Source organism: Giraffa tippelskirchi, chromosome 10 (genome assembly GCF_054371585.1).
Source record: "Giraffa tippelskirchi isolate mGirTip1 chromosome 10, T2T-mGirTip1v1.2.pri, whole genome shotgun sequence".
In the NCBI taxonomy this organism is placed as follows: Eukaryota; Metazoa; Chordata; class Mammalia; order Artiodactyla; family Giraffidae; genus Giraffa; species Giraffa tippelskirchi.
In genome coordinates, this window is record NC_137284.1 from 96,582,581 (window position 1) to 96,604,990 (window position 22,410).

The following is a 22,410-nucleotide window of genomic DNA, read 5'->3' on the forward strand; positions in this document are numbered from 1 at the left end:
TCCTGGAGAGAAGTGAGAAACCTGGGTGAACGTGTTAGAATTGTATCTGTGTATCAGAAAGGCCCTCGGTTGTTTGGAAGATTGATGTTTCTATGAACTGTGTTAATTTCATTAATTCAGACACAGCAGCAAAGAAGACAGAGTCCCTGCCCTCATGAGTCCTGTTCTAGTGGGGATAGGCAAGTGCCAACCAAAGGGTGATTCACTAAAGGATGGAAAGGACCGTCGTCTTCCATAGGATGGTGAGAGCAGCCTCACTGTGAAGGTGACAGTTGAGCAGAGGGCTGAAGGAGTAAAAGAGCCAGGCTTTTGTGCCATTGGGTGTTTTGGTGCTTATTAGAAAACCCCATGTAGAGGTAAAAAGGGTTTTAAAAGCTCCTCCTCTGTGTTGATCAACTAGGGTCTATGGCTCAGTGAGCAGACAGACCCTTCTCCTGAAGGAAAAAGTCCTCTTCTTTCCAGGCAGATGCAGCCCCAGGCCTGGGCAGACACTGGTGAGAGCCGGATTTTGGTTCCTCTCACCCTTGAAGGACCCTAGTCCAGCATTCTTGCATGGAGAATCCCATGGACAGAGGAGCCTGGAGGACTACAGTCCATAGGGTCACAAAGAGTCAGACATGACTGAACATTTGAGCACCCTTGCAGCCGACCACCCTTGTGGAGTATACAAACTCCTCAATGCAGGAGCCCTATGTGACGGGTCATGGTGGAATTTCTATGCAGACAGACAAGACCAAAGACCCTGAGGCAGGATGATGTTCAGGAAGCATCAGGGAGACCAGTGGTCAAAGTGGAACTGAAAGAGATGAGGTCAGACTTGGGGTTCATGGATACTGATTATATTTTTTATTTATTTTTTTTGGTTGCACCACATGGCATTTGAGATCTTAGTTCCCCCACTACTGTTGGAACCTGTGCTTCCTGCAGTGGAAGCACGGAGTCCTAATCATTGGACAGCCAGGGAAGTCCCATAACTATATTTGTAATATTTCTTATATATGAGTTAAAATAAGTTTCATATATGATTTTGTGTAATTTTTCAGCAAATCCTCACTTGTAAGCTCAAAGTAGATTGCCAAAAAAAAAAGCTAAGTAATATGATTAGCCAGTATAGGAGTTTAGAATTTAATCAAAGTCCTCTGTTTTCAGCACTTTTCATTTTACAGTGCCTCAAAGATTAGTAATTCTAGGCATTAAACATTAAAAAAATTTTAAAAGGTTCTCTACCAGAGTTCTGTTTTTACAGAAGCAGACCTTTCTGAACTATGTATTGTGATCTGGAGCATCAGATTACCCTTCTCCTTTTCTATAGTTAACTTACATTAAAAAAGTTTTCTGTTGCTCTGATTGAGATTTTTCTTGTAAAACCATTAACATCTATTTTCTCATTTCAACGAATCTTTAAAAAATTATCCATCATCTCCCAACTCATTTCAGAAATGTGGCGCTTTAGCTAACCCAAACCATGCAGTTGTTACAAGATTAACACACATCTCTCCCCATCTTTGGCTGAAAGAATCCTCTGCCTATTAATCAGGGCTGTCCTGTGCATTTCTTTCAGCTGGAGATGGAAAAGCTTCAGCTCCAAGCACTTGAGCAGGAGCACAAGAAGCTGGCTGCCCGCCTGGAGGAGGAGCGAGGCAAGAACAAACATGTGGTCCTGATGCTGGTCAAGGAGTGCAAGCAGCTCTCCGGGAAAGTCCTAGAGGAGGCCCAGAAGCTGGAAGAGGTGATGGCCAAACTGGAAGAGGAGAAGAAAAAGACAAGCGCGTTAGAGGAGGAACTCGCCACGGAGAAACGAAGAAGCACAGAAATGGAAGCCCAGATGGAAAAACAACTCTCGGAGTTTGACACGGAGCGGGAACAGCTTCGTGCCAAGCTGCACCGAGAAGAAGCACACACCACTGACCTCAAAGAGGAGATAGACAAGATGAAGAAGATGATCGAGCAGCTGAAAAGGGGAAATGACAGCAAACCCAGCCTCTCCCTCCCCCGGAAGACAAAAGATAGACGTTTGGTCTCCATATCTGTGGCAACAGAAGGACCAATGACAAGATCTGTTGCGTGCCAGACAGACCTAGTGATAGAGAGCTCTGAGCCCGTGAAGAAGTTGCCTTTGACCGTGCCCGTAAAGCCTGCCACAGGGAGCCCCCTAGTCTCCTCCAGTGCCAAGGGGAATGCCTGCGCTAGCGCTGCCTCGGCTAGACCAAGTATCGAGAGGCAGGTTTCCCACGGTGACTTGATAGGCTCCTCTCTGCCCACTGTCCCACCTCCAAGTGCAAACAGAATTGAGGAAAATGGACCGAGCACCGGCTCAACACCGGATTTAACCAGTAGCCCAACCTCGCTACCCAGTACAGTTTCCCCGGCCTCCGGACACACGCCCGCCCCACCTCCGCACAGTTTACATTCACCGTGTGCCAACGCGCCTCTGCATCCAGGTCTGAACCCACGCATCCAAGCGGCTCGATTTCGATTTCAGGGCAGTAATGCTAATGACCCAGACCAAAACGGAAACACCACCCAAAGCCCTCCATCCAGAGATGTCTCTCCTACAAGTCGTGACAACCTAGTGGCCAAGCAGCTTGCTCGGAATACTGTGACCCAAGCACTGTCGAGATTTACAAGCCCCACAGCGGGAGCGCCCCCGAGACCTGGAGCGCCCGCCACGGGGGACGTTGGCGCCTACCCCCCGGTCGGTCGAACCAGTTTAAAGACTCCTGGTGGGGCCCGAGTTGACAGAGGAAACCCTCCTCCCATCCCTCCAAAAAAGCCAGGGCTCTCCCAAACTCCTTCTCCACCACACCCCCAACTCAAGGTTATCATGGATAGCAGCAGGGCCTCCAGCACAGGGATCAAAGCTGATAACAAAACTGTGGCTTCGCCTCCTTCCAGTTTGCCACAAGGGAACAGGGTAATAAATGAGGAGAATCTCTCTAAATCTTCCTCCCCTCAGCTGCCACCAAAACCATCCATAGATTTAACTGTGGCACCCGCAGGCTGTGCGGTTTCAGCCCTGGCCACGTCTCAGGTGGGTGCCTGGCCTGCTGAAACCCCTGGACTGAACCAACCTGCATGTTCAGAAAGTTCCCTTGTCATTCCCACCACCACTGCCTTTTGCTCTTCCATAAACCCTGTTAGTGCCTCATCCCGTAGAGCAGGTGCCTCTGACAGCCTCCTGGTAACAGCATCAGGTAAAGGGATTGAAATGTTATATCCTTTAAGAATGTGGCCTGTCCTCTCACTTGCCTTCATTTCCTTCACATTGCCTTAAAACTTTTTTTTTTAATCTGATACTTTTTTTTCCTATTTCTTTCCCCTCTTTTTTTTGTGTGTGATTTTCTTTAAAGGCTCCAGGGTATGGTGATTCATCTTGCTATATGAATTGTGGTTTTGTTACGCTGAGTGCTTTCTTCTTTCAAAAATAACCTGAAAGCAGTGGTTTGGAGCACACGGAGACCATTAATTTAGAGAAACTGAAGCATTTCCATGGGAGGAAAGACCCGTCCTTCTTATGAAATATTTATCTCACAAGATTTCACTATTAGTGAGCCATCTCCAGACAGTATGTGTTCAATTCTATCCCTTCTGAGATGGCTTATTTGAAAGAATGCTTTCAGGTAGTTATTAACACTACAGTCTACCTTGGATTATCAAATTGATTAGAGGTGTTCTGTAATTGGTATAGCCTATGTTTTAATATCAGTTTGGTGTTGCCTTTTTTAACCTCAAAAATAGTGTGTGTGTTTGTAAACCTCTGTTCAAAGTTTAATTTACTTCAAAAGTTGTTTACTTTGTTTAGAGCTAACACTTAAGCACAGATGGGTAAAGTAGCACGTGGGCTGTATTAGAGAAGGTTTCCATTGCAGATGTGGTTTATAAAGTCACTGAATCTGGGACTCTTGAACAAAGAGTTAATAAATAACTAGGTTTTTCCCTTTTGTTTTATAGTGCTAAAGGAAGCATTGCTTTTTATTGGCATTTGTTCTTCACTGAGTAAAAGTGGCTCTAAAATAATGTTACAGTGCCATAGTTCTGATGAAACTTTGCAGGGGTCTCTCCTACCCCAGGATGTTAGTGCTTAGCAGAGGCTGTTGGATCTGACTGAGAGAGAACTTTCAGAATTAAAGGAAGATTTGAGCAGTGTTGTTTTTAAGATTTAGGGAGAAGCATAGGAATAAGAAGAGAAGGTAACACTGTACTTGCTAATTATCAGCTAGTGAGAGCAGTGTAACAGGACTGATTTATCCAGTTATAAGCTGTTTCCTAGATAGTCAACTCCTTGAGAAGCTAGGTTCATACATTAAGGGGCAAAATTGGAAATTGGAAACAGCATGGATTTGATGTTAGTTAGGTCTACTTTAGAATCTAGGCTCTGGCATTTGCAGCTCTGTGTTTTGGGTGATTTTTCTTGAACTGAGCAAATTTTCTCATCCTTAATGGAGCTTATGCTGTGCATATTGGGAAATGTGGCTGCTAAGATTTAATATCGTAACGTGCATATAACATGGTATTGAGCTTAGAGCAGCATGACTTATGAACAAATAGAGGTAATATTACTGCTTGCATTTTGAAAATTTGCTTGAGAATTGACTTCATTGTTGCTTTGTGATATCTTATTTTTTAATCCAAAATGGTACTGTTGAGCTGGATGGCCTTTCTCATGGCCCTTTTTCAGCAAGTTAAATCCACCCTCAAAGGAGGAATTTTTGCTACTATTCAGGAGCATCAGAGAATGTGCTGTAAGGACTTAAGGTACTCACAGAACACAAGTTCCAAAAATGTTTGGAGCCCTGGCAGTGCTGTTGACATAAATTCATGGACTGTAACACACAGAACACTTCCTGTAATATATAAGTTTTGTCACTTTTTAAAAAATACAGAGCTATCATTGCTTTGTACCCTGCTGCTTTGCCAGTGGCTGCCTGGGTCATTACTGTGCTCCAGAGTTCAGCTCCTAGAGCCCTTTGGTTTCAGTGGAAAAGCTTTAAAATCAGGACCATGACTGAAGAATGTTTTGTCAGCAGGACGTAAGTTAACCTCTAGAGTCGGAGAATTCTAGTCCATTATGTATTGACCAAAATGACCTGTCTGGGATTTTGGATAAAGGAATCATAGCTCCTCTGGAAAAAAAAAAAAAATGCCCTTGCTTGTGTGTAGAAAGCAAGAGAGAATAAATTGTACAACCAAAGAAACAGCAGTCATAGAAGATCCATGAAACTGGTTCCTCATTTTCTCTTTGATTTTGCAGTTTGGGCACTGCGAGGTTACCTTTGGCAGCATAACAGCCTTCCATGTCATTTGATTAGAAGATGTAGTTTATGAGGAGAAAAAAGGAGGCAGTGGAATTTGTTTAGGTATCAGCAAGCTTTTGCTGAACATCCAGTCTACTAGGGGAGATAGAAGTGTTATTATAGTTACATAGTTGGGGTGTTTAACTCAGCTGTGGATGTAGATCAACTGAAACTTTATGAATAAGGTAGAAGATTTCAACTCTCTTTCCACTTAGATGCCCCCCCCACTTTTGGCTGCCATGCCCATTGCAACTTGGGTAGCACCAGAGTGTCCTCCATCCTGCTTCTTAATCTGCCTTGCCTGGGTGAGCATGTACCTCTCCAAAGCATAGGCTCATTGAAGGGTTTTCATCTTGTAAACAGTTACTAATGTCATTGTGATCACTAAGAGCAGGAAGCGGGGACACAGTGCACCTACCAGATACCTGTCGGATGTGTGCTCCAGGCTCAGTGGTGAAAAGAGCACTGGACCGAGTGTAAAAAGGGAGTGTTAGTCCACTTCTGCTCCTTTCTAGGTATTACCCTAAAGAGCAGATTCTCTCCGAGTCATTTTTTTTTTCATCTAAAAATGAAAGCACTGAACCAAAAAAGTAATTATAGTTCCAAACCAAAAAGGTGTGTTAAACTTTCCTGTTGAATTTTTCGAGTAGTAGTTCACTACCTCTCCCTTCTTGGAAATCTAGATCCAATGATCTTTGAAACCCTGAAAATCTACATTTCTATGTCAGCTTATATCTATGATAAACAATTATGATTAAGTTAAAGCACTGAAGAGAATTGCAATGACAAAAGATATCACTTTGATGAATTGTTTTGTACATTAACTCAGTTAGCCCTTTTAGGGCCAAATGTTAAAATTTTTAAATAACACTTTATGGCCAAATGTTAAAATTTTTATTATTTAACTAAAATTTAAATAATTCAAGATTTTTAGAATTTAAAGTTCCAAACAGATTAGAACTTCTTGCTGCTCCTAAACTTGTCACATGAACACATTAATTGTTAGATGAACAGAAGCCTAAACCAAAAATCACTCCGGGCAACTGAGTTTCCATACCCTTGGAAATATTTTTTCTTTTTTTCTTTTTCTTAAAAAAAATGGTTTGATACATTTTATTTGATTTGGTTTAGATTTTTTCCTTAGGTAAACATGCATTTAAAAAATTCTTCTCCATGTTTGATTGGCTTAAAGACTAAGTCAAAAAATGAGATCCCTCTGAGCTATGAATGAGATTAACCTTCTCCACACTCTGAAGCTGATGCCGGAAGCTGTTCTCAACTCCTCTGCTATTGCACGTTCTGTCTGTTCCCTTCATCACTGCATGTTCTGCAAGATGCTCACTTTTACTGATGTTTGCATATGACACTGTAGAGCTGAATGACCTTTTTCTAGCATCATTAAAGTAGCTGTATGACTGCAGGTCTGTTCAGGCGTTACTTAACCATTACTTAACCAGTCAACTAAATATTATAATTTTGATCATTGTTGGGAATTTCAAATGAACAATAAAGTCTCATGGTGAAGTTTTATTTTTCCCATATTTATAATAGGATTTATTATAGTAATTTAAGCTTGTCTATCCTGGAGAAAATTGGAAATGGTAGTGGAGATGAAAAATGTACTTAAGAATACATTTAAGAATTTTTAAACTTTAAGAATACTTGGTATTTATAAAGTGATTTTCATTTTTAAAGATTTTTCAATATATTTAAAAGAAGAAAATACGAGAATTGATATATATTCTTCTGGAGTCTTATATTACAGAACTATAAGACTCTTGAGTGGTCTAAAGATTGAGAAAATTTTTGAATAAAATATTTTGTCTTTAAGATAGCTTGGCATTAGAAATCAGGTTTCCCAGGAAATTATATCCATAATTGAATATTTCCATAAAAACAGTTAAAATATATTTATATTTTAATTGTCCCCAATGGCTAGAATCATCTTAAAAAAAGAAAAATGAAAACAAAACTCAAAAGAATGGCAAACTATTTAATATTTACCTATTAATATTCCTAAAAAGATATCAAGAACTGAGAACCGCCCCCCTCCCCAGGTTTGAGGTAGAGATACTGAGAGAGAGAGGCGATGGGGTTGGAGGTTGGGAGGAAGGAAGGTGGGGGGAGATGGACAAACAAGAGTGTGGGCCATAGTCCCTCCTGTTCCACAGAGAAGCACAGTGCCAATGCCTTCCAATTGCCTTTGTGTTTGCTTTGCAGTCGAGGTTTCATACCTTGGTATTTATAATTTCTCTGTTTATCATCCATTTCTAATAAGTACTGATTTAATTTTTGTGGGCTTGTTTTTTTGTTTGTTTTTAAGAAAATACAAAAGGTAAAATGTACCAGAGAGGAGCCTTCTTGTAAGTATGAAGTAAAAAATGTTACTTTTGTAAGAAGAGCTAATGAATATCAATGGGAAAATATCATAAAGTTTAGATAAATATCTAATTTTATGAGCATTTGAATTTTATGTTATTTTAGTCTGAGTAAAAGCAATAAATTACTCAAAGACCCAAATAATTGAAGATATAATATCCAGTTTCTAGTAAGCAGTCAGTTTCATTTGTAGAAACTGCTTTGGTGTTTTTCTGAAGAATTTTTAAAGTTCTGAGGAATACTTTGATATTCACCCTTTTAATACTTAACTGAAATAATTTAAGGCTGGTAATTTAAGATTCAATTATAAGTTTATTATGTATTAATATAACACCCGTGTACTTAGAATATTATCCTGGTACCAAGGTAGTAAAGATGCAGGGCATAGTAAAGATCTACCATTGTATCTTACTACAGAGACTGTTGCTAGACAGATGTAGAAAGTGTACCCCAGGAGTGAATATGTGCACACATACCCCCATATACACATCAACTTTACTTTCAGATTTTTGGGGCTCCATAAGGAAGAAGGAAAAATGACTTATTTTGAAAGTTAACTATATTTAAGCCTAAAATACACTAAATACCTATATATTACGTTAAATAAACATTTTTACTTTACTGTTTTTACAGCCTTTTGATCAAGGAAGAATTCAGAAAATTTTTCATGCTATATGCAGCCGACTTCACACACTTAACAGATTCTCTTCTAAAGCTGCTAAATACTGATGAGAAATCCTAACTATGATAACTCTTATGACTTTTGTTAAAATTATATAGTAGAGTGTCCTGTTTTGTTAGCTGATTAAAAGTTTTTGGTACAAAATGTGAAGATGGCCAGATGATATAGTCTTCCATTGTGTATTGAATATTTGTGCTGGTATAGTCTATATATGTTGTGCTTCTATTAGTTCTTAATACTTAATAGTAGTTGGCCGCCCACTATTTTTCTTCCCAAATAAGGGAATTCAAAGAATGTAAATATTCCTTCACAGTATTTGGTCCATCTCAATGGTTTATGTAAAATTTATAAATTAAGTACCTTGGAAACATTGTAGAAAAAAGGAAATTTTCTATTTTTTAGAATTATTTCTGTCTTATGCCTAAAGATATCTTTCAGTTAAAAGTTAACAAAACTGAGAAAATCTGTACATAGTTTTAAAATTCAGTTTGTTTTGAAACCCTGAGGAGGAGCTCGAACTTTTAAAACGAGACAGCCTTCTTAGTTTCCTGAAACCAATCACCACTTTAACACTTATCTGTACAAGACTGACGACTAAAAATAATTTGTCACCATGTATATTAATTTAACTAGCAGCAGATATAAGATTGAAATAACAGTACAGATTTATGCTAAAGTAAATATTAACAGATTGGTCATATTAGAAACCACATAATCCTCTAAGGGTACGTGTTCATGTGTCTGTGTGTGTGTGTAATTTGGAAAGGAATGGTTAATATCTGTCTCTTATCCTTGCTCCTACTCTCTAACTAGGGTCACTTTAACCCACAGGCTGGTCACCCTCCCTAACCCCTTTGCTAATGAGTGGTGGTCCTGCCCCCCTGGCTGGCAGGCCCACCCTTCTTCAGCAAGCTGCTGCCCAGGGAAATGTCACTTTATTATCAATGCTGCTTAATGAAGAAGGACTGGACATTAATTACTCCTGTGAAGATGGCCATTCTGCCTTGTATTCTGCTGCTAAGAATGGACATACAGGTAAAGATGGTACCTTCTTACTTCACTGTATCACCCTCTTGGAAAAGAATGAAGAGTTAAAAGCACTGTAACCATTGTTATGAGCAAAAGGTGCATTTAGGTTTCACATTTTCTCTTCAGGTGAAATAAATAACTTTTTTTACATGATTTAAAGTTTTGTAAACATTCAAAAATCCAATTTGGACAGTTTGGTAGCAGTGTAAAATTTTGCAGCTAGCAAAAAGTTGTCTTTGTTTTATGCACAGTAAAATGTGTTGTGTGCCTGGAAATTTGGGGTCTAGTAACTGTAAAACACATTTTGAATAAAGCCCCCATCTGTGATCACTTTGGCCAGGACAAAATAGCTCTAATTTGTCTCTTAGAAATGGCTGATGTCTGTGAAAGTAAAGCCTTAGGGTTTTAGCAGATGCTGCAGTGAGGGAAAGTTTTAGTAGTTAGGAAAGGTCATGGGTCTGAAATTGTTCTGTAGTTAGAATCAATTAATCAATTGAAATTCAATCAATTGAAATTCAAAAATCAATTTGAATTTTTTAAGAGAACTGAGAGGTTGTACAACTATACATGGCATATTGATGAAGTTGGGGGATTAACCTTGTTCCTTAAAAAGCAAATCTTATAGTCAAACACACTAAAACATAACAATAGTGCAGCTAAAGAGATGATCTGATGGCAAATGCAAAGTCAGATAGTAGGCATATGTAAGCCATGTGATCCTTGGTGAATTCACGTAATGTGGCTTCCTTGGAAGTTTTCAGAGCTTCAATGTGTTCCAGTGGGCTGCATAGAAGATTCTAGGGACATACAATATAAGAACTCCTTATTTTAAAAGTATTTTGGAGTGCTTCTTCCAAAGTACAGTGGGAATTTCCTCTAGTGTAGATAAATTCAGTCTAGTAAATAACATGTGGAACGTGAGGTCTAAGTAGTATTCATGCCTGAATCTGGTGACTTTCTGGAGGTTCTCCTTGATTTTCATTCAGGGAGTTAAGTCTAAGATAACCACAACTTGAAAGCATTTTAAGGATTAAATTAAACACCAGAAAGTAAGAATTTAACTATTTAAATACAAAGAATGGTATATCAATTTAGTCAAAGAATTTTGTTTTACATCCAGTAACATTTTTTTCTGGGATTGTCTGATGAAAAAACCTGGTAAAACATTTTCTGACATATGACTGTCGTTTCACTCATCAGTCACTCTTCCCCTCCCCGATTCCCCCCAAAAAATGAAAGAAACCTTGTCTTAGTTGATGAGTCTGGGGTATATGATCCTGGGGGAAAGAGGCTTCTTTTCCTTCATAATAGCCTGTGAAATCCTACATCGACCCTGAAAGAAATGTCAGATGAGCTGTGCATGGGAGAGGTCCTTTGGGGTTAGTATCTGTCTCCAGCCTGTATGCTGGGAAGGATTGGGGGCAGGAGGAGAAGGGGACGACAGAGGATGAGATGGCTGGATGGCATCACCGACTCGATGGACATGAGTTTGGGTAAACTCCAGGAGTTGGTGATGGACAGGGAGGCCTGGCGTGCTGCGATTCATGGGGTCGCAAAGAGTCGGACACGACTGGGCGACTGAACTGAACTGAACTGAACAGCCGGTATAGAATTTGGCTCTAAAATGGTTTTCTATTAAAATCCGTAGACTGTGTGAGATTGCTGCTGAATGCAGAAGCCCAAGTCAATGCTGCTGATAAAAATGGCTTCACACCCTTGTGTGCTGCAGCTGCTCAGGGACATTTCAAGTAAGTGATGCTCTTAATCCTTTTTTCCCCACCTCACGAAAAGAGCCTCTTTATAATTTGCACACATATTTTAGTTCTGGTTGAATGTGTAAACTAGTGCTTAAGATCCTTTGGCAAGTAAATTCAACTAAACATCTTTGAGAATTTAAATGCAAAGGAGGATCCTAAATTTGCTCTTCTTAATAATAGATAGTTGTATGTTGGAAAGTGAAGAAGAGGAATATGCTGTTTCCAAACCTCATGTGAATGAACTTGCTTCCGAAGAGGAAGATTATTTTTAGCATATCAACATAAAGTCATCCCTCCTGTCTGTGGGGGATTGGTTCCAGGACCACCCACGGATGCCACAATGTGAAAATGCTCTAAGTCTGTTATATAAAATGCTGCAGTATTTGCATATAATCTACACACATCCCCCCTGTACACTTTAAATCATCTCTGGTTACGTATAATACCTAATACAATGTAAATGCTGTGTAAATAGCTGCGAGCATGTGGCAAATTCAGGTTTTGCTTTTTGTAACTTCCTAGGATTTTTTTTCCAAGTATTTTCCATCTGGGGTTGGTTGAACCCGCAAATGTGAAACTTGCGTATACTGGCAGTCGACTGTGTATGTGGTTATGTAATGGATTGCTACACACTTCATTGTTCACTATTTTCCACCACCTCAACACACACACACACATGTTATGTATTATTATAAATTGTTCAAGTATGCACCTTGCTTTATCATTTTTTAAAAAAACTGAAGCAGGAACTTAACATGCTGAAAGAAGTTAGAGCACAAAATCAAAAAGAGCCTGTAATTAAAATATACATAAGTTTAGCAGTGATTTCTTCAGTTGCTTAAATAAGTCAGTTGAATAGAGAGATAACTTTTTGTAATCAAGTGATATTTTAATAATACTGATAGAATATAGCTAAATTGCTTTCTTTGCCTGTGCTGAAATGGTAGTCGATGGAGAATGAAAGCTATTTTCAACTTTTACCATCCCAATAGAAATGTTTCATTAACAAACATTAATTAGCATTAAACAATTAACAAATCTCAGAATTTTTGACATAAGGTTTTTAAGTTTCATACTACTGTCATTCTTTGTAAATATGAATTTTTAAAAGTTCAAAATGCATCCTTAATATATGTATTATTTTTTCCTGCATGTTGAACATATATCTCATCACTCTGAATTTATTACTGATGATCAGAGCTATTGATTTTGCTGCTGCCTTTTTGCATATATCCTAAGTTCTCCAGGAAAGATTCTTCTTCTGGACTGTACTTTTGCCTTTACTGCCAGTAGGCAATCTGTAGGGCCACTTGCTTGGATAGTGTAGCAGTCATGGGAATGGAGGCATGGATGGCTTTGCAAAAAGGGAGAACCCTGGGGAAATGCAGGGGGGCTTGGGTTAATTTAAATGTGTATGAGATACACATCAATATGTAACTTATTTTTTCTAATGTATAAATAAATCAAATGTTGCCAAAGGAAGCCAAGAGAAAGCTTGCCTCTGAGCAAAAAACCAAAGATGTGCATTTCTTCTTCATTTGGTTATGATTTATTCCTCTTTTCTAAATTTATTCTCATCTAATTTTGCAAACTGTAGTTAGGTCCTAAGTGCCATGAAGTCTTGAATATACCTCATTGCTGTCCTTTCTGATTCTCAGGGCAATGTATTTTTGCTTAACTGTGTCTTTTTTCCTCGTAAACTAGCCCCATTTCAGGAGGGCTAAACAGCCTTTGCTGCCGTTTCTCCCCTAAAGGGCCCTTTCCTCTGTCTCCGTACTGCCTTTTATAGTGGAGGCACATGGTGCCCTGCTGTCTGCGCTATTTATAATTATTTTCTCAAGTGAAAATCTCAGAATGACTCAGCAGCCTGACTCTTTTCAAGGTTCAAACTATTTTGAACCACAAATAATATATATGTCAAGCACAGTTAAACATATTCCAAGGACTCTACTTTTATAGGTTGTTTACAGAGAAGTGTCGTAAACCAGGTATTCACCCTTGATCAAAGCTGTTATTTCAGATTTTCATGGGAGTAATTAAAATATCTTCCAGCCTTGTTAAAAATAGTATCTATATAATAAGACCAGTAATAATTGAGTGTATATATATATATATATATATATATATAAAATAATTCATGTAATAAATAAAGATGCAGAATTCCTCTAGCAGTATTTTCTCTTTTTAATATCTTGGTCAGGTGGTACTTCAGAAGTCAAACCCACTTTGTACATAATTAATCATACTGTTGTGTTTAGGTGTGTAGAATTATTAATTGCATATGATGCTAATATTAATCATGCTGCTGATGGAGGACAGACACCTCTGTACCTGGCCTGTAAAAATGGAAATAAAGAATGTATTAAACTCTTGTTGGAAGCTGGAACTGACCGAAGTGTAAAAACCAAAGTGAGTACCTGTATTTTGTATTTTGTCCTCTAATTACAATATGTCTGCAAATTCTGCAGTTCAAAAAATAAAATAGGTTAAAATACAGGTTGCTTCGTTTTGTTTAAAGTTTTGTTGTGCTTTGAATATGTTGGATCCTCATGGTCTGACCTCTGCTCATCTGATTATTTGAAGCTTGTTAGTTAGCCTTTCTTTTTAAAGGTAATCGGTGTAGTACCGGGGAATTGCAAGCCATTGACAAAGGTCAGCTGTCATTGAGGTGTCGCCGCCATCCCCAGCAGTGCTCATTTGTAATGTGGATGAACAGGAAGCAGTTTTGTGGCAAGACAGTGCCCATTGCCAGGACTTAGAGGAAGGTTATTTGTGGTCACTATTCCTCACAGGCTGACCTTTGTTTTTGCTAAGATTATGCAGCATCTCACAGAGTTCAAGGTCATTGTCTAATTTGCCTCAGAACTTGAAGCACTGTGTGTGGAAGTCCAGTATGGAACCTACTGGGCTGAGGTAGTTGTTGACTCCGTCCCACACAATCCTGCTGCCTCCTGTACAGGGTGCACAGGTGCAGTCAGATTTAGAAACTGAAGAAATTTAGAGTCTGATTCACAAGAAGAGTCCCTTGGTACAACTTCTGGCTCAGCACACAAAAATGCATTTGAAGCAAGTTCCTGAATTCGCCCCCCCAAGTTGGTCTTATCATCCTATCATGATAGACTTGAAGACCAAGAATCAGCCCTTCACACACTGACATGCATTCCTTCAGTGCAGGCCCATCTAAGGGCTGGCAGGTTTATGGGACCCACTCTTCACTGGGCTCAGGAATTTTTTTCCTGCAGTTTCCCAGAATGTTAAAAGTGTAATAATTACCACCCTAGAGGTGGCTCAGATGATAAAGCATCTGCCTACAATGTGGGAGACCCAGGTTCAATCCCTGGGTCGGGAAGATCTCCTGGAGAAGGAAATAGCAACCCACTCCAGTGTTCTTGCCTGGAATATCCCATGGACAGAGGAACCTGGTAGGCTACAGTCCATGGGGTCACAAATAGTTGGACATGACTGAGTGACTTCACTCACTCATAGCATATTCATGATGAATGACAAGTGTAGACATCTTAATTGCCAAAGATTATCTGAACCTTGGATTTGTTTGTTAATAGAAAATTGACTATACTCTGCATCCATTTCACAGGAATCACCCTTAAAATTTTCTAGGATAAAACAGTATATTATGTATTTTAAGGTCACTCTTAGATACTGAATTTTCTTAAGTTTTCAAAAGTAAACCCACAAATAATGGTATAATCAGGGATGTAATATAAGCTAGGTATAGACATTTTCCATTGAGTCCTATGGCTAGAGCTTTTTTTCTTTACTTTCTATTTATTTTTTGAAAATCTGAGAAAATAGTCCAGTGTTCGGAGAGGGCAATGGCACCCCACTCCAGTATTCTTGTCTGGAAAATCCCATGGACGGAGGAGCCTGGTGGGCTGCAGTCCATGGGGTCGCTAAGAGTCTGACACAACTGAGCAACTTCGCTTTCACTTTTCACTTTTCATGCATTGGAGAAGGAAATGGCAACCCACTCCAGTGTTCTTGCCTGGAGAATCCCAGGGACAGGGGAGCCTGGTGGGCTGCTGTCCGTGGGGTCGCACAGAGTCAGACACAACTGAAGCGGCTTAGCAGCAGCAGCAGTCGAATGTTACTCTTATTCATGTTGTTTTATATATTTCATTTAAGAAATCTGTGGTGTTACACATACTCATTATAAAATTCTACCTTACATATGAAAAAGGAATGAATTTTACATCATTATCTGAATGCAAAATAAGTAGTGCAACATAAAAATTGAAGTCACATCCTGTAAGTTAGAGAACACAGAAATCCATGCTCTCAGGCTAATTGTTGATGAACTGAATGAAATCATTAAAAGTACAGAGGCTCCAAAGTACAGAGATAAACAGCATAATTGATAAAGAACCTTAAGGGAATAATTATTTCTCACAACTTTTAATAAGAAATCAAAGGGGAATGAAGGATTTTAAGTTTTTCTGAAATGACTGCATGGCCTTTGTAATATAAGGAAGGTCAAGAGCACTTACACTCTACTGCCTAATTAAGGCTGATGCCCAAGGAAAGGTATCCACAGCCCACCAAAGAACAAGCTATGAAACACTTTGCCTGCCTGGGGTACTCCCAAGTACTATATGATATTCCAGCTACTGCCAGCTATGGTCTTGCCTTAGCCAAGTTGATTCCGATGATGTGAAGCACAGAACCAGAGAAAAGGCCACAACATTCAGGAAGAGCTTTAGCAAATGATCAGATGACTCAGTCTAAATGTACATTGTTACCATTTATTGTCTGTTTTCCTCTGTCTTCTAACCTGTTATTATTTTTTTTTTGAAGTGTACTGTTATTTCAGTTCAGTCCAGTTCAGTCACTCAGTTGTGTCCGACTCTTTGCGATCCCATGGACTGCAGCACACCAGGCTTCCCTGTCCATCACCAACTCCTGGAGCTTACTCAAACTCATGTCCATCGTGTTGGTGATGCCATCCAACCATCTCATCCTCTGTTGTCCCCTTCTCTTCCCTTCAGTCTTTCCCAGCATCAAGGTCTTTTCCAATGAGTCAGTTCTTCGCATCAGGTGGCCAAAGTATTGGAGTTTCAGCTTCAGCATCAGTCCTTCCAGTGAATATTCAGGACTGACTTCCTTTACGATGGACTATTTGATCTCCTCACAGTCCAAGGGACTCTCAAGAGTCTTCTCCAGCACCATAGTTCAAAAGCATCAATACTATTCACTGAAAAAAATTTAGTGTAGCAGTATGAAATACCAAATGAAAAAAAAATAGGCTAAAGGGAAAATAAATAAAATAAAACCACAATACATATCACCAAAACAATTATCTATTCTTTTATGATAGTCTTAAAAATCTAATGAAGATGGATTCCTGAGTAGAAGGCAGGCCTCTCTCTATATAAAAATGAGAGACTACAGAGGAGATCAATATTTTCCTTAGAATAGAGTTTGTCAAACTTCAGTGCATCAGAGTTGCCCAGAGTGCTGTTAAAACAGAATGCAGGGCCCCACCCCTTGAGATTTCTGATTCAGTAGGTCTGAGATGAAGCTCAACAATTTACATTTCTAACAAGTTCACGGTTGGTGCTGATAGTGCTGGTCAGGGAACCACACTTTGAGAACCGCTACCCGAAAAAAAAAATTCTGAGTCTGTTGTAGCAACCAGCTAAGTGGATGATTGGGGCTTCAAAGTAATATGTTCTAGAGAATGGGCCCAATATTTTAATTGGAACATTTTCTAAGCTTGCATTTACCAGTATCCATCTGCAATCCCAGAGAGGTCCATAGAGGCTGATAAATATCTCATAAAGTTGTTTGACTTTGTTTTTCCTTTATGTCTGCCTTTTCCATATTATCTAGAATCTTTCTTTCTAGAATCAGTGGCATAAAATTTTAAGATGACTAGAATTAGGACTCTTCCCTGTAAGTGCTGCTGCTGCTGCTAAGTCGCTTCAGTCGTGTCCGACTCTGTGCGACCCCATAGATGACAGCCCATCAGGCTCCCCCGTCCCTGGGATTTTCTGGGCAAGAACACTGGAGTGGGTTGCCATTTCCTTCTTCAATGCATGAAAGTGAAAAGTGAAAGTGAAGTCGCTCAGTCGTGTCCGACTCTTAGCAACCCCATGGACTGCAGCCTATCAGGCTCCTCCATCCATGGGATTTTCCAGGCAAGAGTACTGGAGTGGGGTGCCATTGCCTTCTCTGTCCCTGTAAGTAGAACTGGCTTATTATACTTGGATATAAATTTTTAAAAATGTGTATGCTAAAGTTCATTCTTTCATAATATTAAGTTGAGATTTTGTTTTACCATATATAATGCTTAGTTACCAGGCTGGGCAGTACCAACTCACTCCAAATGGTCTTACAAAATAGCAGACATGAGTCAGAGCCATGGAAAAGGCACTAATTGACAGAGATCTGAGAGAACCTAGCTCATCAATGATATTCAGGATTGGAATGCCTGCTTTTCCTGTCTCAGTGGTCCGTGGCCAAGAATATTTAGATGTGAACTTTAAATAACACTGCTCTCAACATACATGTTGTAATCATGGTCATTTTATTTTCAGGATGGCTGGACACCAATTCATGCAGCCGTGGACACTGGTAATGTGGACAGCCTCAAGCTTCTCATGTACCATAGAGCCCCAGCTCATGGAAACAAGTTGCATGAGGAGCCCGGCTTGGCCATCTTTGACTTGGATCAAGAAGAAGAGCGTCATGAAGGCACATCCAAGCCTGTTGTTCCTGCAGACCTCATCAACCACGCAGACAGTGAAGGCTGGACCGCTGCCCATATTGCTGCTTCAAAAGGTTTTAAGGTGTGTCTGGTAGCCGCTGGCCTCATTATACAGTTGTAATTTGATGAGTGGCAAAGTTGGCTGCTATTGGCTGAGTGTATTTTGCTTGAATAATTAGAGACTGAGCAGCACCATTTTAGGAAATGGTCAGCTTCCAATAAGAACCAACTTTATTTTTTGTCCAGCAGATATTTACCATCAAGCATATATGAGATGTCATAAAAATCAGTTTGGAGTTTGTTAACAAATGTGTGAGTAATTCCAGACATTTTATCTCATGTAAAATTAGGAAGAGAAGTTGGATATTGATTGAGGCTTGGATTGTTTGATTTAGTACCAAGGCCATGCAATGAATTTGAGGGAGAACAAGGATTTAAGTACACATGTCCTGCACTCTCAACTCCCTCACTGTGCACTACCTGTGCTGTCTTATGATTTATAAGAGAGAGTTCTAGATTTCACTCATCAGAGTAGAGAAAGATTGTGATTATTAAAGAAATAACATGACTTAGGAAGCCATCCAGTCATGCTTCTTTTTCCATTTAAATCACTTTAGCAATAATATTGCTTTAACAATGAAAAGCTATCAGGAAGCTCCTGAGTGCAAGGCATTATGGAAACTAACATTTGTAGGAATCATTTATGTGATTAGGTAACTCCTAGTTCAGTGGCAGGAGTGTAAAATACAAGATAAGCATAGGATAAGAGAAACACAGAAAATTTAAAACAAGGATGATAGACGTGTTTGGAGCAATACAAAAATGCAAATTTTTATTTTTTGGAAGACAGAATGCATATATCTCAGAGAGCAGAGCTGTGGAATATTAGGCTCAGAAATGACTCATTCTGGAGGAGATAGAAATGATTTTGGCCTTGCAGGCTGGGTTATGTTTGTCACCCATCACTGGGAGAGGAGAGTAGTTCAGATGCAGGGAACAGTAGGAATGGTATGGAAGTAGAGAGGTGGGTAATGGCTCCAGTTGAGCTAATGAAGACTAGTGAGAAGACAAGACTAGGAGTTACATAGTATGGCACAGGCCTTTGGTGAAGTACTAAGTCTGAGTTTTGTTCACTAGACAGAGTAAAACAGTTGAAAAGTGAACAGTTTTGTTCACTAGACAGTTGAAAAGTTTGTACAAAGAAACAAAAGAATCAGCTCTTTAAATTGCTTGATTAAGCAAAGACGTTTAGAAGATTTGGGATTATGAAAACATTGATGGCAGGGAGAGAGACTAGGTGAAAGATGATGAGACTGGTAGAAATCATAAGAGAGGCCACAGAGTAGAAATGTCCAAGAACTGAAGACAGATTAGATGCAGGGAATGAATGAGATGAATATAAGGATCATAGTTACATTCCCAGAAAGAGGAAAGAAGAGGTGTCGTTGTGATCCAGCAGATAGAATGTGGGTTTAGGCATGCTGAATTTAATGCTGGGACCTGTTCATCCAGATGGAGATATCTGGAAATAGCTAGAAATGTGCATTTGGAGCTCCTGGTTGGTAACTTCCTGTGTTATGATCTAGAGCAGAAGCTGTTCATCTTGGACTTGGGTGTTTTTGAAACAAGTGAGAAACAGGAATGAGTCAGTCCAGTGTGGAGGTATTGCTTGTTAGTAGTAGTTTACTCCCAAATTATCCTTAAAAAAAAAAAAAAAAGCTACGGTAATTATATGAGCTTGATATGTATGTATTGATTTGAATGGATTGCAATGACATTTGACATAAAAGTACTTGGAAGGCAAAGATGGGAAGTATGGAAGGCTTAAATTTGAATAGGCATAGTTAATCTAAGACAGTGAATCTCATTTGATGGAGAAAATGTGTGTTGCAGGGGTAGTTTTTGACTTACCTCCCTCTTCTAGAAAATCTCGGAGTATACTGTTACTGACAGTTACTGTTACTGACAGTGGTAGGTTGTTCATGCACTCAACCTGAAGGCAAGAAAAAAGGCAAAACGGAAGATGAAACCCGAGCATCACTGAGAGGAGCTCTCCCTCCAGGGTGAATTACCCTTTAGGGAGGGGGCTGATGGTGCCACTCAGCTCCTTCTTTATGAACCCCTCATTAGTGCTGGTGGTTTCATAGCTGAAGATGCTATCTTCATGGATTCCCAGGCCCTTGGCAATGTGGATGCTCTGTCAAGGGAAACAGAATTTCTTTCTCATGTCTAATATGACCCTTCCAATATTCTCTTATTTTAAGAACTTAAGATAAATTTTGAATAAGAAGAGAGAGATTTTAGAAAGTAAGTATGGCTGACAACATTGACGCATTGCAAAGAAAAATAATAGATTAAAATAACAGGCTCTTTTTTTGCCCTGGAGTAGATAACTTTGTCTTCCAGGCTTACAATTAGGACATTTAAACTATGGAGAGATGAATAGACGTTGGGAATGAAGACCAGATTGCCTGGTTTCATTACTCTTCACACGATACCACTCAGCCTGCCTTCCTAGTCATGGGTATTGGAAAATATTTTTGCATCCTTTGCCTAATACAGTGTTTATATCGTAGCTGAGATAGTTCTCCAGAGAGGTAATCTATTCACAACTAAGTTGCTAAGACTAGTTTTCAGAAAAAATACATTACAATTCTGAGTTAATCATTGTGTGGGTGAAGAGATTCTACACTGACCACAAGTAGGGCTTAAAAGATGTATGTTTTTCTTTCTACCATAGCATACATATGTCTGATCTACATAAGGTAGTAGTATCATTGTTGCCCAAGAAGATCACTTCAGTTTCCACGTGGTTTTCAATTGACAAACGTGGGATTTTGGAGCTTGAAGACACATAGCTCATCTATTTCAACCCCTTTGCCTTGCAGATGAAAAAGTTTAAGTTTTGGGAAATAGCATAACTAATTCCCCAAGGTCAGTTCATAGAAGATCAGGTTCCTCAGTCAGTCCTTTTTCCACTTAGTTCTTGGTCTTTTTCCCAATGACTAGACAGTTTATGCAAATCACCATTTGGTCTTTGGTAACCAGAGTAGCTCTCTCTAAAGCTGGTCTGTGACTACTCCACGGCCGAACTCGTCACTGAGAATAAACTTGTTTTCATCACTCAGTGTGAGTAGATAGAAGAGTTTCTTAGTGAAACTCTGTGTTCTGTCATGAGAACTTTGACACATCAAGTTCCTGCAGCAGAAGTAGATTAGGGAGAGTGTCTGGATTTGAGCATCTGGTTGTCAAAGCTCTCATACAACAGATTCTTTATTTGAGGGACTGTGCATGTTGTGAGTACAGGAGTAGATTACAATTCTAGCTTACATATTGCCAAAGCCGGAGGCTTCCTGTCACTCCTGTTCTTATTCAGTCTTTCTGGGTTGTTTAACATGTTGATTCTAATGCAAACCTCTCCTTGGCTTCCACAACACTGCTCCTTCCTTGCTTCCCTTCTGAATTTGATAATCAGGCTTTTTTCTTTGGATTTTTTCTGTTTTTTTTTCTCCTTTATTTTTTAACCCTAGGCAACACTTCCGGTGTTTTCTACTGACACCTTTCATGGATCTAGTTTGACCCTTTTTCTCCTCTCACTCTATACTTTCCCCCTTGAATGATCTTACTGCTCCCCAGAATATAATCTATGGAGGTTCCAAAATCTTCCCTCTAGCCCACTTATTCATGTCCTCAGTCCTTTCAGGAAGATCCTGTGTAGGAAGTCCATGATTTACACGGCATCTCCTTGATACCCCAGTTGGCCCAATACAGTTCTAATGGATGCCCGTCATCCCAATGGAACCATTAACAGTGCCCCCTTTTACTCCTTAAAGTGTCTCAGTTTAGACAGATATATGGTAACCCTATCGATGGCCATTGCTATCTATCTATCTGGTGGTCATGGTGGTGGTGTTTAGTCACTCAGTCGTGTCCAGCTCTTTGCGACCCCATGGACTGTAGCCCGCCAGGCTCCTCTGTCCATGGGATTTCCCAGGCAGGAATATTGGAGTGGGTTGCCATTTCCTTCTCCAGGGAATCTTCCTGACCAGGGATTGAACCCATATCTCCTGCAAGTCTCATGCATTGCAGGTGGCTTCTTTACCACTGAGCCATCAGGGAAGCCCTATTGATGTCCATATTCACATTTATTCCCACCAAACAGCTCCATGAGGATGTGTCCCCAGACTTCTGTGTTTATAATGCATCTCTGCTCCTCCTCTCTTAATCCAGTAACATCATCTGACATTTGTGTCTCTTGCTGTATCTTCCTGAGTTACTGAATTCAAATGATGGATACAATTCTAGATTTTATTTCTTTATAAATGAGTGCATGAACAAAGAGGAGGCTGTGTTTTTAAACACATTCCAGGATGTCCCTCGGGGAGCCCTCATCACAGGCTGTCTGGACTTTCATAGCTGCTGTGGTCTCTCCATCTTCAGTCTCACCACCTTATTTATGCTGCTTTGAGAGGGACCTTTCTAAAAGGGGGAGTTGGTCATGTAGTTTACCCTTCATCTTTCCCAGGATAACTGATCTTTCTGTCA

General features: G+C 39.7%; 1 protein-coding gene across 3 annotated transcripts in view; it reads left to right on the forward strand.

Annotated features, from left to right (window-relative positions):
* Positions 1-22,410, forward strand: part of CTTNBP2 (cortactin binding protein 2) — a 163,298-nt gene that overhangs the window by 82,086 nt on the left and 58,802 nt on the right. For 2 of the 3 annotated variants that reach the window (XM_081537839.1, XM_081537838.1), the window contains exons 4-8: positions 1,562-3,194; positions 9,187-9,390; positions 11,033-11,132; positions 13,400-13,550; positions 17,696-17,947. In XM_081537839.1, coding sequence (XP_081393965.1) covers positions 1,562-3,194; positions 9,187-9,390; positions 11,033-11,132; positions 13,400-13,550; positions 17,696-17,947 — 2,340 coding nt within the window. The remainder of the gene's footprint in view (positions 1-1,561; positions 3,195-9,186; positions 9,391-11,032; positions 11,133-13,399; positions 13,551-17,695; positions 17,948-22,410) is intronic. The other variant, XM_081537840.1, reaches the window with a different exon arrangement.